Source organism: Melopsittacus undulatus, chromosome 8 (genome assembly GCF_012275295.1).
Source record: "Melopsittacus undulatus isolate bMelUnd1 chromosome 8, bMelUnd1.mat.Z, whole genome shotgun sequence".
Lineage (NCBI taxonomy): Eukaryota > Metazoa > Chordata > Aves > Psittaciformes > Psittaculidae > Melopsittacus > Melopsittacus undulatus.
In genome coordinates, this window is record NC_047534.1 from 43,193,366 (window position 1) to 43,207,847 (window position 14,482).

General features: G+C 36.4%; 1 protein-coding gene across 1 annotated transcript in view; it reads left to right on the forward strand.

Moving 5' to 3' along the window:
- The window catches only part of LRP2 (LDL receptor related protein 2), a 118,320-nt gene extending 107,145 nt beyond the window's left edge, over positions 1 to 11,175 (forward strand). Inside the window, exons 69-79 of the mRNA XM_005152772.3 lie at positions 571 to 791; positions 1,225 to 1,401; positions 2,142 to 2,261; positions 4,361 to 4,451; positions 5,010 to 5,077; positions 5,235 to 5,355; positions 6,195 to 6,324; positions 8,487 to 8,606; positions 8,696 to 8,803; positions 9,871 to 9,942; positions 10,993 to 11,175. Of these exons, the coding sequence (XP_005152829.2) occupies positions 571 to 791; positions 1,225 to 1,401; positions 2,142 to 2,261; positions 4,361 to 4,451; positions 5,010 to 5,077; positions 5,235 to 5,355; positions 6,195 to 6,324; positions 8,487 to 8,606; positions 8,696 to 8,803; positions 9,871 to 9,942; positions 10,993 to 11,154 (1,390 nt within the window). The 3' untranslated portion in view covers positions 11,155 to 11,175. The remainder of the gene's footprint in view (positions 1 to 570; positions 792 to 1,224; positions 1,402 to 2,141; positions 2,262 to 4,360; positions 4,452 to 5,009; positions 5,078 to 5,234; positions 5,356 to 6,194; positions 6,325 to 8,486; positions 8,607 to 8,695; positions 8,804 to 9,870; positions 9,943 to 10,992) is intronic.
- The last annotated feature ends 3,307 nt before the right edge of the window (positions 11,176 to 14,482 follow it).

Sequence of the window (14,482 nt, forward strand, 5' to 3'; positions counted from 1 at the left end):
CCTTTCCACAGTACGGTGTGCCCAGAGAATTTCTCTGTTACTACTGAAATACGGAACTAAATGGGAATGTCTCTTTATCAGTTCCAAGCAACACAGACATAGCCTCCTTCAAAGTGCAAAGCAATGTAAAGCTGCTGGTACATTCAATAGCTGTGCTTGCTACGTCTTGTATTATTAGCAGATCACCAGATATCATGATGTGTGTTTCTCTCAGTTGGGAGTAAAGCAGCATGTCTCCAGGTGACTGGAAGTCACCTGGGCTCTGGAGCTTTCTTATGACTGATTGGATGTTCAGTGTTCACAGTCATTTTTCTGCTACTGAGAATAAGAAACCATCATTAAAACCTCTCTCTCTCCAAATCAGGATGCAAGATGCAAACATTCTTTTAGTGTTCATCTTTTGTACTTGAAACAAGCTTGTTCGGTGAACTTTGTGACTTTCCTGATCATTATCTGCAAAATGATTGCTGAACAGCTTTATGTATCACAACTGACCTTTCCATGAAACTCTAAAGGATAGTCATGGTGACCAAATTCTGAACTTCTTTAAATTCTGGTCTATCATTTCAGGCTCATGTATTGGACTGACTGGGGAAGACAGCCAAAGATTGAATGTGCCTGGATGGACGGACAGCAAAGACAAACCCTAGTCTCTGAAGACCTTGGCTGGCCAACAGGTCTCTCTATTGATTATTTGAACAATGATAGGATCTATTGGAGTGATTCAAAGGAAAATATTATTGAATCCATGAGACCTGATGGGACAGACAGAACCATAGTATTGCATGGAGGTAAGAACTTAGATGCAGCTAATGTAATAGTGACCAAGATGTATGCTAACAAGCACTTGGGCTCCACACAAGGGAGTAGCTTTGGGAGCTTTTCAAAGTAATTCTTGCTAGTGTTTTCTCCTCCTTTGTACAGGGATAAATGGCACATCAGGTTCAGAGCTCATGATGCCTGGTAACTAAATTCTCTGAGAGTAATTTTCATGACCCAAATAGGGGACAATGTGTGAAATTGGATTCTTGCTTTTTTAATGTATATTAAACAATCTTCAGGTATAGTGATGTGAAGTAGTCAGGCACATGAGAATGTATATATATACCTGCAAATGTCTTGAAAGGATTGGGTGATATACTTAAGCTGAAGAAGAATAGCAGTTTTATTGTGCCTGCTAGAGATTTGCTTGCTAATACTCTGTTGTTTGGTTCCTTTGAGAAGTAGGCAGTCCATACAGCCTTGATGTCTTTGAAGGCCATTTATATTGGATAGCTAAGGAACGAGGAGAAGTCTGGAAGAAAGATAAATTTGGAAGTGGAGAAAAAGTGAAAGTGCTGACTGTAAATCCATGGCTTACCCAAGTGCGCATCTATCATCAGCACAGATACAATCAGTCAGGTAGGTAATCAGTGTCCTGGTGAGCAATTCCTTGCTATAGGATCAAAGCCGATATTGATGCCCTCAAAGAGCTTAGTAAACTGATAATGCATCTATCAGTATGTGATAATGTTAATTTCTGAAAACCTAAAAGTGGAATAGAAGCTGTCAAGTGTTTTCTGCACACCCAATGTGAAAGCAACTGTTGACCACCACACACTGCTCTTTAGAGTCTCAGTTCTAAATTATGACCCTATTCTTTCTTCTCCCCCTCTATCACAGAGTTGTTGTAGAGGTGGTAATGACAATATGAATTTATCCTGTAACATACAAAATGCAGGTCATTTAATGCTGCTTCCAAAGGGGATTTCAGCTGTGACATGTCCACAGTAATCACAGGGAAGGATGTGCAGAGGAACATCCAGCATACTGCTTTTTTAAGTGTTTTAGTTTTCAGAATCAGAAAGTTAGAAAGCTCCATATTGCTTGGAGTTGTTCAGTTTCAGCTTGGTGCTATGATGGCTCACAACAGTCATGGTCTCTCCCTTACGAATGTAAGAAAAGGCAGAGAGAAGGTTTTAATATAAATGTAGTATTTGGGTATCAGTTGTTCTAAAAATGAATCTAGACTTGTTTAGATTTTTGGTGTGTGATATTGAAGAGATACCGTACTGACTATGGAATTGCTCTGCCTTACCTTGAGAATCTGCTGCATTGCTTCTTCAACTGCCTTACCACTCATTTATTTTTTTTTTCCACAGTGCCTAATCCTTGTAAAGATGTCTGCAGCCACCTCTGCTTGCTGAGACCAGGAGGGTACACCTGCACTTGTCCTCAAGGGACTCGATTCATAGAAGGCAGCAGCACAGAGTGTGATGCAGGTAGAATAATTTGTCAGATTGGAAATGTAAGAAAAAGGAGGCTTTTCTTTAGGAGTGCAAATCCATTTCTGAATTACAAATATCAGTTAGCTCATCTCTCCATATGAGAGATACTGTTAAGTCAGGACATCTGGCTTTTATTCTCGGCAATCACTGATTTGTGGTTATCTCTTTGTGCATAATTTGTAAAATGGTTATAGATGTATCACTTGAACTGACCCAGACCCAGCTGCAAAATTGCCACAGTTTCTGATTCTTGTTTCAAAATTCCAAAATGTTTGACTGTAAGTTTTTTCAAATTCATTGATTTCAGAACTAGAGATTTTCTGAAAAATAATGGCTTGCAATTATGTTTACAATTCTGTACAAGGTTTTATTTGATCAGTGCAACAAAATACAATAGAAACTTGAAACAATGCTTATAGTACAGCATGAACAGAGGTAATTTCTAGATAATGATTTAGTACCTTTTAAGAGCTAGAATTTAGTGCTTGGTTGTTGCATTGCAGCAGAGCCCCCACAGTGCTTCCCGGAGTGCCAATAAAATAGAAATGCTCAGCCTTTCCTGAGGAGAAAGAGCATACCACTGCAGGATTTCTATTTCTCTAGCTGAGAGTCTGCATTCTTAGCTTACAGTGATGAGGGTAGTAGCCAGATGTCCTTGTACTTGCCCTTCAAACATATCTCTAATACGTTATGCTTTATAACATTGTCTGATATCTTTTCCATGGTTAATCTTTTCTGAATGCTCTCCTTTTTGCACTGCGCATGCTGTGAGCTGCAGAAAGAGGAGCTAGTAATATGATGTAATAATTAATAACTGTGCTATGTAGTAGTGAATGGAATTGTGAAATACATGTTTAAATTGGGGATCAGGAACACTGTTGATTGCATCTGCTATTGGCTGCTTGTTGCTCTAAAGACACTACATTTGTTATTCTTTGCTGAAACTGATTTACATAAAATGTCCAGGAATTAGCAAATCTCTGCTTGGCCTTATTTTGACAAAAAGATGGATACAGCAGATAAGGTATTCAGTACTGTCCCCATACTTGAACTTCAGTTTTTACCTTGACATTAAGCAAACTGAGCTGTGACTGCCATAATTGAATGTACTGACCAAAGTTAGCTTTCAGATATAGCTTTGGTTTATTTGGTCCTTTCCTCATATTGCAGCTACTGAGAAACAAAGCCTGTAAGATTTCTGTATTTTCCCTTTTTGTATTCCATTTACTTGAAGGGAGTTTTACCTGTAAAGAGCATTTTAGTAGCAGACCTCCTCTACCTCTGGCTGATAAAAAATTTATGACAAAAGTATTATGATCTAATTTATCAGTGTAAGACAGTCAAAGCTCTGACTGAAAGCTAGTACAACTTTTCACTTTTTTTGACACTTGCTTATTTTTTCACTTGAGTCAGCATTAAAATAACATCAGAATTTTTATGGCTCTATATTTTGGCCAGCTCAGGCAGCACTGGTACTTGAGCATCTCGGGGCTCCTGGAGCACAGCTGGGACTGATATGATGGGAGAACAGGCTTCTGTGCTACCTGGTGCCAAGCTGTAAGCCTGAGCTCTGTACTGGCAGAAAACTTTGGGTTTCTCTCTTGTTCTCCCTGTCAGGATGTAGGATAGTTTAGAGAGCCCTCCTGCATGTGCATTTCCAGCCACCGCTTTTCTTCATAAGTAAATGTATCACAGGTTTGCCCTCTGTGCAACTTGCAGTTGGTTAGATAGTGGAGTCTGGGAAAAGGGGATAAAACATTGCTGCTTTCTGAGTGGAGTTTTGAAGGGTGGTGGTGGGCTGCATTGCATAGGCAAAAGAAGGGGATGGGACATGCAGCTTTTGAGTTGTCCTTGATTTTGTCAGGTAAGTTGTTATTTTGTGAGAACAGCTTTTACTTCAATTAAAACAAGCTAATTTGTCAGAAAAATAGATGACAGCAACAAATGCATATGCTATTAAGAGCAAAGCTTCTGAAAAATAGCCTGTGAGTTTGCACACACAAGTTCTGTAAAGATAAATAAAATGCTGAATGGTAGTATTTCTTTTGTTGAAGGTGTCTTGATAACACATATGTGACTTTCAAATTTTGCAGCTATTGAATCCCCTCCCACAATGCCGCCAGCGTGCAGGTGCATGTATGGAGGAACATGTTATATAGATGAAAGTGATCTTCCAAAATGCAAGTAAGTCAGTATGTTGTTAGGGAAGTCCTGGATCAGATTGTGCTGATTTAGTCACAAAAACAATTAAAATCTTTGAAGTGTGTTTCAAATGCTTTGGATGATGTCATACATCTACAGTAGCATGTCTATAACAATCACAGAAAAATGCATATATGCATAAAAAGAACAGCAAATAAGCAATGCGAATGCATCAGTTTGGAAAAAGCAAAAGCAAAACCCAAAAACCTTGAAACCAAACCTCTGAAGATTCTAGCAAAACTTTGTAACAATGTAGCGCTCAGTCGGTGTAGCTAGGAGCAGCCTGTAGGTGCCACTGATGCTTCACTAAAACCAAGTCTTTTGGCTTCAGTGACTAGTTTTCTGACTCAGTGCTTTTTATTTCCACTTTTAATTCTATGAAGATAATAGACCTACTGTATTTACAGTCAGTGAAATATATAATTACTGATCCTGTTAAAAATTATGGCATGTAGATAAACATTAGAGAATATAATAATAAAGCTGAGATCCTGGACTTAATAAAAGCCATTCAGTCAGCTGTCCTTCTTACATTTACAGGTGTTCTTATGGATACACTGGGAATTATTGTGAAATAGGATTGTCAAAAGGAGTGCCTCCTGGAACAAGTAAGCTTCAAGTATATATTACACTTGATATTTTGAGCTAAGAATGTATAGTATCTCACGATGATACTTGTTCAGGCTCAAGCATATCATTCTTTGTACTCTTTTTACACTGAGCTATGTTTGCTTGAATGTTTGCTTATTCTTCTGTCTTTGATAGCAGCAGTAGCAGTGTTGCTGACAATCATACTAATCATAATAATTGGAGTGTTAGCAGTTGGAGGCTTTTTTAACTACAGACGAACAGGCTCCCTTTTACCAGTGCTTCCCAAGCTACCAAGGTATGTTTTGAAGGCTTTTGTAGCTGGAATGTCTGTGTGCTGAAAATATGTTTGTTTCTAAATATTTCTGAAAAGTCCAGTTTATTTGCTATATGCCCATTCTGATGGAATATGGGAAGTAGAGTGTTGCAGCAATTCCACTGGATTTTAATTCCATATAATATCATAGCTGATCATTACTTTGTAAAAAAGAACTATTGTAAAACTCTTCTAAATTAGCTTTTAAATAATGAGCAATATAGGAGATTGTTTACCAGATCTGAGACTGGATGTTCAGTTCGAAAAGAGACAAAGCACCACAGTTACAAGTGTTTCAGCTTTTTATGAAACTTTGTCAGAAGATGATTCTGGCAAAGAGATCTTTTTAACATTGAAAGGCTGAAGTCATCTGCAACACTGTATTTATCTGTTAAAAATACCATGGGGCATGTATAGTGATCTTCTGTTTCCAATCCTGAGAAATCCGAGTTAGTTTGCAAGCTTCTGCTGTCCTGGCAGTCATTTTGTCCTGTTTTGAAAACTAGCTTTGTAAATATCCATCTGAAATACTTGATGCTTTAAATCAAAAGAAGGTGAACAAAAATATTTGTTATTCTTTTATTCAAAAAAAGTCAGAATATGATGCTTCAAATATTTTAGCTTTAAGCAAATTGTGGTTTTTAAATCATGAAGCTGTATCTTCATGATCTTTGCACCAATTTTGCAGTAGTAGCTCTTAAATCATTGTAATCAGTAATGTTGAGGTAGCTATAACTGCTTCCTCACTAGAGGATTACACTGAACTAAGTAAATTTATTTATGACTGTTGTTTTTTGTTTTGTGGGGTTTTTTTTTTTCAGTTTAAGCAGTCTTATAAAATCTACTGAAAATGGCAGTGGGGTAACTTTCCGATCTGGAGCCGATGTGAGTATGGACATAGGAGTGTCTGGCTTTGGAGGAGACTCAGCTATAGACAGAGCAATGCAAATGGTAAGGTTTTAGTTCTGAGGTAATTTTTAAAAATTGTACTCTTTTAATGTCATTTTCAGCTGATAGAGGGAAGTCTTTTATGTAAAAAAACCAAACAGTGGGATGATAAATGTATTCTAGAAAAAGAATTGAGTGATAATTTCCTGAAATAGATTTCTGTAAGTTGTAGGCAAAGACAAGTGTAGGCTATTCTTCAAAATAATGTGACTTTTCTCAAGATTTGTATGGCAGAATATACATTTTGACATATTCATGAGCTATACAGGGTATGAATAGGCAAATGAAAATATTGCAACAAGGAATTTTTTTAGGGCCTTTGCGTTCCAACCGTTTAAAATAGGTGGTTTTCAGATCCAGATTGTATGTTAGAAACTTCAGAGGTAAAACTCAGGCTTAACAAAAGGATACACTACTTTGCACAACAAATTATAATGTGACAATGTTTTATTTTAGCAAGTTTAAAAAAATGTGCAATAGTTTTGGGGACATCATAAAGTGTAACTCTACTTCATCTATACAGTTTTGAACAGCTGAGAAATAGTATATGCTTCTTTTTCCTATACTCTATAGCTTTTCCACAGAAAAAATATTTTCCTTTTCACCACAAGTACAATGTACAAAAGGTTTTTGCTTACAGGAAATAGATCCCAACTATTTTTGAATAATAAGCACTTGCTGCAAAGTCTACACTGGAAGTTCCCTAAACTTTTAAAGATAAGTTACAGACTTAATTGACAGGAAATTAATATGAAATGAAACAGGTAATGAAGATAAGCTCACAATATATGTATATGACCTTCTTCTAGATGAAGAAACATTCTGTTAAAGTAGGCAGCTTGTCTAATGAAAACTACCATATGAACATTTCAGTAAATACTGGGAAAATAGCTTTAGGCTTGAATATTACCTCAAATCTTTTTCATTCATGAAAACTTAATGGTACTTTCCATTTTCTGGCCTAATATTGATATGCTCGAGTCCAACTGATGCAATTTGTGCACTGTAAATAACAGGTGTGGAGGTCTGGATAAAGGCTATCTCTACATAAGTGGCGTTAATTCTCATGTATCTGGAATCTAAACAAAAAATTGTATAGCTCACTGGAAAAGAATTCAAGTAGTTTTGTTTATGGCAGCAAAGAGCTCTGGGATATGCCTTCTAAAATTTTAATATCACATGTGCATTTGTAGGTGCTAGAGGGCTGTTTTTCAGTGTGGCTCTTCTTATCCAAGGTAGGCTAATTAGAGGAAGCTGACATGAATTCACTGTATGGTTATGAGCTATACTCTGATAGCACGAAGCATGAAGCCTTATGGCATGAAGCAGTAGCTTGTAGAAATGAGGTAGGTTTAAAGAACTAGCCAATGTACTATTCCCATGTTATTCCCTACTATTTCTATGATGGGGCTATGACAAGGAGCAGGACAAGTGGGCCTGGGTGGGGTTTTGCTTTTGTATGGTTGTACCTGTTGATGCTGGCTATCCCTAAGTAGCTATCCTTAAGCAGCACAATATATTTTTTGAAGAAATACTCTGTACCTTTGCCCACTTGCTGTGGTGGTAGCTGCAGCTCAGGATTTGGCACAGTGTGTGTTAAGCAGTTGCTACTCACACAGTCATCTTAATGCATGTTCAAAATATTGATTTATAATAAAAGATATGCTAAAAAATCTGAAACATTTTATTTCTGACATAACTCATAATTACTGCTTTGTCTCAAAAAATATAGCAGTATCCCTGCTGAGACAGAGTGAACAAATCCCATTCTGTTATATGTCAGATAGTGCTTATTAATTTGTATGTCATTTTGAAGTCTCTAAAATGAAATATTTAATTTAGGATTATGCTTCCTTTGATATCTTGTCCCTGTTGAAGGTGTGATTTGTGAGTCATCTTTCTTCATCACAAAGTACTTCAAGTCAGTTATTGAAATGTTGGTAGATTTTTGTCCAGCTAGGAAATGGGATAATATTGGAACAATCAGTAGTCCAGGCTGCCAGGTTAGGGATTAAAATAATGGATGGTAAACTAACAATATGATTTAACAGATGCTAGATTTTGTCTAAGCCTATGTAAAAGTAAACATACATTTCCCCTGAGATGAAGAATTGGACTAAGACTTAATTTTTAATTTTAATTTGACTCTTTTTTTGTCTGTATAGAATGAAAACTTTGCAGTGGAGTCAGGGAAACAGCCAATCACATTTGAAAATCCAATGTATGCAACCAGAGATGGTGGAGCCAGCACAGCCAGCGCAGTTACAGTTGTTCGGCCTACACATGTAAGAGGAACTTAGGCTTGACTTGCACCTTTCATTTTTCTTTGTGACCTTTTCTCCTTTGAAGAACGTTAAATTTCCTTCTCCTACAGGCGGCAGCGGCTGGGAGTGAGGAAAATGAAAATTTTGAAAATCCTGTGTATGCCTCTGCGATATCTGCCAGTCCGAAGGAACCTCCTCAGAGTACAGATGCACCTCAGGTAGGACAGAGAAATGCTGTCTTGTTTGTTTTGTACTCTGAATCGGCGAAATTAAATTGTTAGGGAAGCTGCAGTATGGTTTCAGTTCTCTTTAAATAATGCCATAGAGTTGCAGATAATGTGGATCAAGTCCAACTAACTGAATCACATTTTGCAAAAGCTCATCAGGAGCAGTTTGATAAGGGAATAGCAGCAAAAAAACACAGAATTGCCCAGGGCACACAGTAGAAGATCTATTTGGACTAAACCCCCTCTTCTTCCTGACCCACCCAGTTATTTTGAATTGAATAGATTGAGAGTTACTTTTCACAGTTTCTTGTGCTTTGTTATGAGGGCAGAAACTGGTCTGAAAATTGTAATGTAATTGCTGTAAATGTTCATTGGTCCACAGCAGAAATTATTATGACTAAGGCTTTGCTTCAGACTGTTAACAATTATTTGTTAAGCAGTTATTGAATTATACCTTGATAGAAGCAGCAGAGAGTGTGTATGAAAAGAAAACCCAAGAAAATTACAAAACTACATTTGTAGTTAACAGGGAAAACCCAGGAGGCCTTTTTGGTACAGAAAATTGAAATAAAACCTTTAGTCTGTGTACTGTCAATTTTCTTTTTTTTTTTTTCTCACATTTGTTTGTAACTTTACCCATGTTTAAAAGGTTTGGCAATGACATTTAAGACATTTGTTCTGTGCTATGTGTTCTTGCAGGACATTTTGAAATAAAAGCTCTGCCAACCTGTTGTGATTTCATGTCCCTCAGTAACTTCTCTTGCATTGTTTTCAAGATGTTTTTCCTCTTTAGCCTATTTGTCAGGAATGATAGGCTTCCTTGAATTAATTTAGGCACTTCTGGACTAGCCTCATGAATACTGCTTTGTGTGAAATCCAGCAGGAAAAAAAAGTTGGGACCCATGCTTAGAATTATAACATAGTAATGTAAGAATATCCAGCTGAAATCACCGAGTCAACAGTCAGTGCAAGTGAAATCAAATCCAACAACAGTGATATATCTTTCCAAAGAAGTTGTGAGAAAGATGAGTGAAGTTCTAATAATTTTTGTGTTACAGGAATCAAAGTGGAGTTTCTTCAAGAGAAAAATGAAACAAAACACTAATTTTGAAAACCCAATATATGCAGAGGTATTCCTTAATATTGTATAATTCTATTTTTCAGCTAATCTACTGCTGGACTTTGTTGTTGCTTTCATAGGATAAAGATTATGGGTAGATTCTGCTTTTAAGTGAAGCAGCACAGAAATTCCAGCCCAGGTCAAGGTAGGACTGAAGTGGTTTTGAGAAAATTACAAGGTCTCAATCAGAAGTTGTTCAGCAGGCAACCCTCTCAGACAGCACAGCTCATTGCCCACATCTGTGCAATCCCAGCCCAAGCACTGTGGCCAGCTCCTGCTCTGGGATCTCAGGTGCTGGTTTCAGCTTTCTGGTGCATTCTAGCACAGTTTGGGGTCCAGTGCAAGTGGGAGGTGATTGTATTGCCCTAGGAGCGAAGTGTCTGTTTCTGCCTTCTCAGTCTTGGCTTCAGCACCGCACAAAAATCCAATAGCTCTGTGTACTGCAGCCCTATCTCTATACCAGCCCATTTTTTTTTTTAATATACATAGTTGGATGAGACAGTTCTTTTAAGATGGTGTGCCAGTGGGTGGTATGTGTGCTGTAGGAATTCTTCCCTGGCTTGGGCACAAAGGTATGGCATTCTGCTGACTTGACCCAGTAATTCCAGCCCTTTTCACCTTACAGTTTAAAATTTCCAGATGGCCTAAGTGACTTCAGAACCTCAGTGACTAAAACTAGCTGTCATTTGTGAAGAATTTAGATTTCTAATGCTTGAACAAGGTGAGAGAGAGAGTTCAGGAAGCTAGAGGTTAATTCCCCCAACACTGATAAATGTAATTATTTACAAACAGTAGTAGGGCCAATGTTATCTGTGTTCAGCATTAAAATAGAAGTCCCAGCATGTAGAGTAAGTGTGCAGTAGTTTGTTTACTCAGCTGTACTATCTGAGGTGAAGTTAGCATTTGATTTTGTTACAGGCAGTGATATGCAGAAATAATTTATGCCATGACACTTGACTTTAGCAAAATAACTTGGATATTTATTTAGCATTTCTGAAAGATAAGGTTGGATATTCTATACATTAGAATGTAAACTTGGATTTTATGATTATTGTTTCAGATGGAAAAGGAACAGCAACAAGATGCAGAAAGTGTCCCTACCCCTTCTCCTTCACTGCCTCCCAAGATTACTCTGAGAAGAGACCAACCATTATCTTACACAGCAACAGAAGACACGTTTAAAGACACCGCCAACCTTGTTAAAGAGGACTCTGTGGTATAACTAGGTAACTGATTTAGGGAAAATTAGACACATCCATTTGCACATATATTTTTTATAAACAGAAGAGTAAGGTTCACATTCAAATGCTTTATAAAAATATATATATCTCTTAGCCAATGGCTGGATATGTATGTTGAAACTATGCCTTGTTTTTTTGACAAATGCCAATTTCTATTTTTATGAACAATTATCGTGATGTACTATATGTATATCTTTGCACTGAAGCTGTCTGAAAGTAATGTTATAAATATATTGTACATTTGTAAATTTTTGAAAGGTGATCTTGTTTGGTGATGTTGCTAGTAGAAATCTGTATGGAATTGGTTGTATCTTTAGAGATAAATTCATAATATAAATGCTTAAAGTAAAAAAAAAAAAAGAACCAAACAAGGCAACTATAGGAACATTACTGATTTACAGGATCTTTAGAGTATATGTTTATAACAGCACCTTTTGAAACTTCTGCTGGTGCTTGGGGCATCTTTACCACCTATTTTATATACTATTCTATGTAAAAATGGATGTCTCTGTTTATCTTGCATTAAACAAATGATGGAAGAGTCAATGTAGCATCGTTTTGCTGAAGGTGCAAAATGTTGTTATTCCAATATTTTAACTGCTGTAGATAAAATAATTTCCTCTCAATCCACAAAACACATACTTTTTCTCAAGGTTCCAATTAACACCATCCCATTAATAGTCTTCCTAAAAAGATCTGATATATTTAGATTTTAGTGCCATGATTACTTAATTTAATAAGATTTTCTCTTGCTCATCAATGGAATAGCTCTGTTCTTGGCTTGAGTCTCTGGAAGTAATTTGGACTATTAAATGAAGTAGCTAGATTTCTGTAGCAGCTTATTTCCAAACAGCGAAATATGAAAGATATTGGTTCATTTAAGAAATTATTCAGGTGTTTTAATGTGAAAATTTAATTTTATTGACTATTTATTTCCTGAGATGAACATTAATAGAAAGGGAAACAATTTATACTAATAGTGATCCTTGTAGTTATTTGGTTATTTCTGTACCCTTCCATCAGAATATACTGTATATCTTATTAGCTTTTCTACTAATCAGCCAAGGTAGTTTCCACAACATGATCTGTGTGAGGAAACTTTGAGTACTGCTTCAGGAGCATGTTATTCAGCATTCCTGCCTAGCTACTCATATAACTTAAAGATTCCTGAAGTTATAATCACTGAGACTTCTGCTATTTGATTGTTTTATATCTGAGTTTTCAGAATATTTACTATTTCTAATTAGAAAGTTTATAATTACTTTGTAATGTACTTTGATTAGAAAAGACAACTGGAAAATGATGCTGCTGAATAAATCTAATAAATGTATTATTTTATCACATTCTTATTTCATAATTTGTGTCAAGGTTTTATGTACTTTTTTCAGTTGTGGAGACTCCAGTGCACTCTGAGATGAAAACAGTGCCTTAGGTAAAGTCAAATAAGAATAGTGCTTACTGCTTCACACAACTGTCTAAAGTTCTTGATATAACATCACTGACATCATATCACAGTAAAAACTGCCCCATTACACATATTAAATAAACTGGCCCTTGAAACAGGAAACTTACTTGTGGTTGTAGGAGACTGACTTTCAGTATAGTATGGACACAAGCAATTGAAGCCTTAGTTCAATTAACTTGCACATCTGAGTGCTTTAAAAATTCATTAGAATCAGGGACACAGCTTACACAACTGTAAGGCTATGAGAAAGGATGTCTTTGAAAGATAGGTTGCTGTTCTTAGGGAAAGAGTTCACAATGTTTTTTAAAGAGAGAAGGCAGAGCTAACAATTCCCCAAGTCTTGCCTCCAGTTGATACCATAAGAAAAATAGCATTGCTTTTGTGAGTAGTCTGTCAACAGAATGATTTGGAATAATTTGTGGATAAAACTGCTAATATGTCAGCCATATATCAGGGTTACTTTTTTCCCCCCCATAGTAATTTTAACTTTTCAGATGTGGAAGAAAACCATCCCTGGGATATTGTATAGATAGGTAGAATGTAGATTTATTGTTTAACATTCCTGATGGTGAAGGATTCCTAAGTTTCAACTGGGCCTTTTCCTCTCAGTAGCAACCATAGCGTACCCATCTGCTTATCTAATGACTATTTTTTGTACTTTGTTCAACAGAAGCTTTAGATTCTATTCATAACTTTCCCTTATGAGGACTGTCCCTGCTTGGATTCCTGAATTCTGGACTCATTCTGTTTCAAAGAAGGCTGATTTTTAGGGATTTCAGCCAGTCTCATAATCTGTCACTATATGGTTGATAAATTAGACCATTAAGTTTTTTCGTGTATATTTTCTTTACAGCTGTCAGGCCAGATAGAGAGAACAATCTCTCTTGCAGGTATTTAACATTAAATAAAGTAAAATAAATTTATTCTTGAAGCCATTTGGCAGAGAACAGAACCAATGAAATACTTACAGGTTATTAAATACTTTTTATATTCTGTCCCTTTCTTGTGCATGTACAAAACACCACCTGCCCTGTCCCCTCTTACACACACATAGAGTGATGAAACTCCTTTTCTTACATTTGGAGTTCTGACCTGCACATGGTATTTTTGTAAGCTTAATTGAATTGCACATTAATGATTAATCACCAGTGCAGGTCTTCCGCAAATAAAACCTTTACCCCTTCAATTTTAATATCTCTAGGAACACCAGTTTGTGAGCCTCTGGCCAACAGCTTAATAGATAGAAATAGGGTACAAGAGGCAGGGTAACCTCAACTAACATTTTGTTGTTCTTAACATAATCTTTCTGCAGTTGAACTAATTTGCCATAGCATATGCTAATGATCCTGTTTCATTTAATGAGTGAAACAATCATATGTCTAACTTGCAGAGCAAACTGAGGATGAAAGAAATGTAAATGCATATTACTTTTAATATTTTCCTCATATAAGAAACTATTACTAAGGAGAAAGTTTAAATACAAGTTTCGATACTCTGCATATGAACAGAGTGCAATGTAGTTTTGATTCTTCTCTGTAATTTCATATATGTAAAGTAACTTGTTTTATTTCTACACAGTTGAATAATCAGGTGATTAGATGTGGTCAGATACTGCAATTGTAATTTTTGGAATATGTTGCAGCAGCTGGCTTTATCATTTGTTTTCATGTCTTGTGTTCAGCAACCTGTGAAGTTTAGTAACTCCCGCATAGATCAACTGCCCATGAAATAAATGACTAAATCTAACTAAATACATTCTGTAAGGTACATGTAAAAGATATATGTTCTGAAAGACCATTGTTTTATTTCAAGTTTACTAGCAGCCTGTATGTTGATGAAATCTA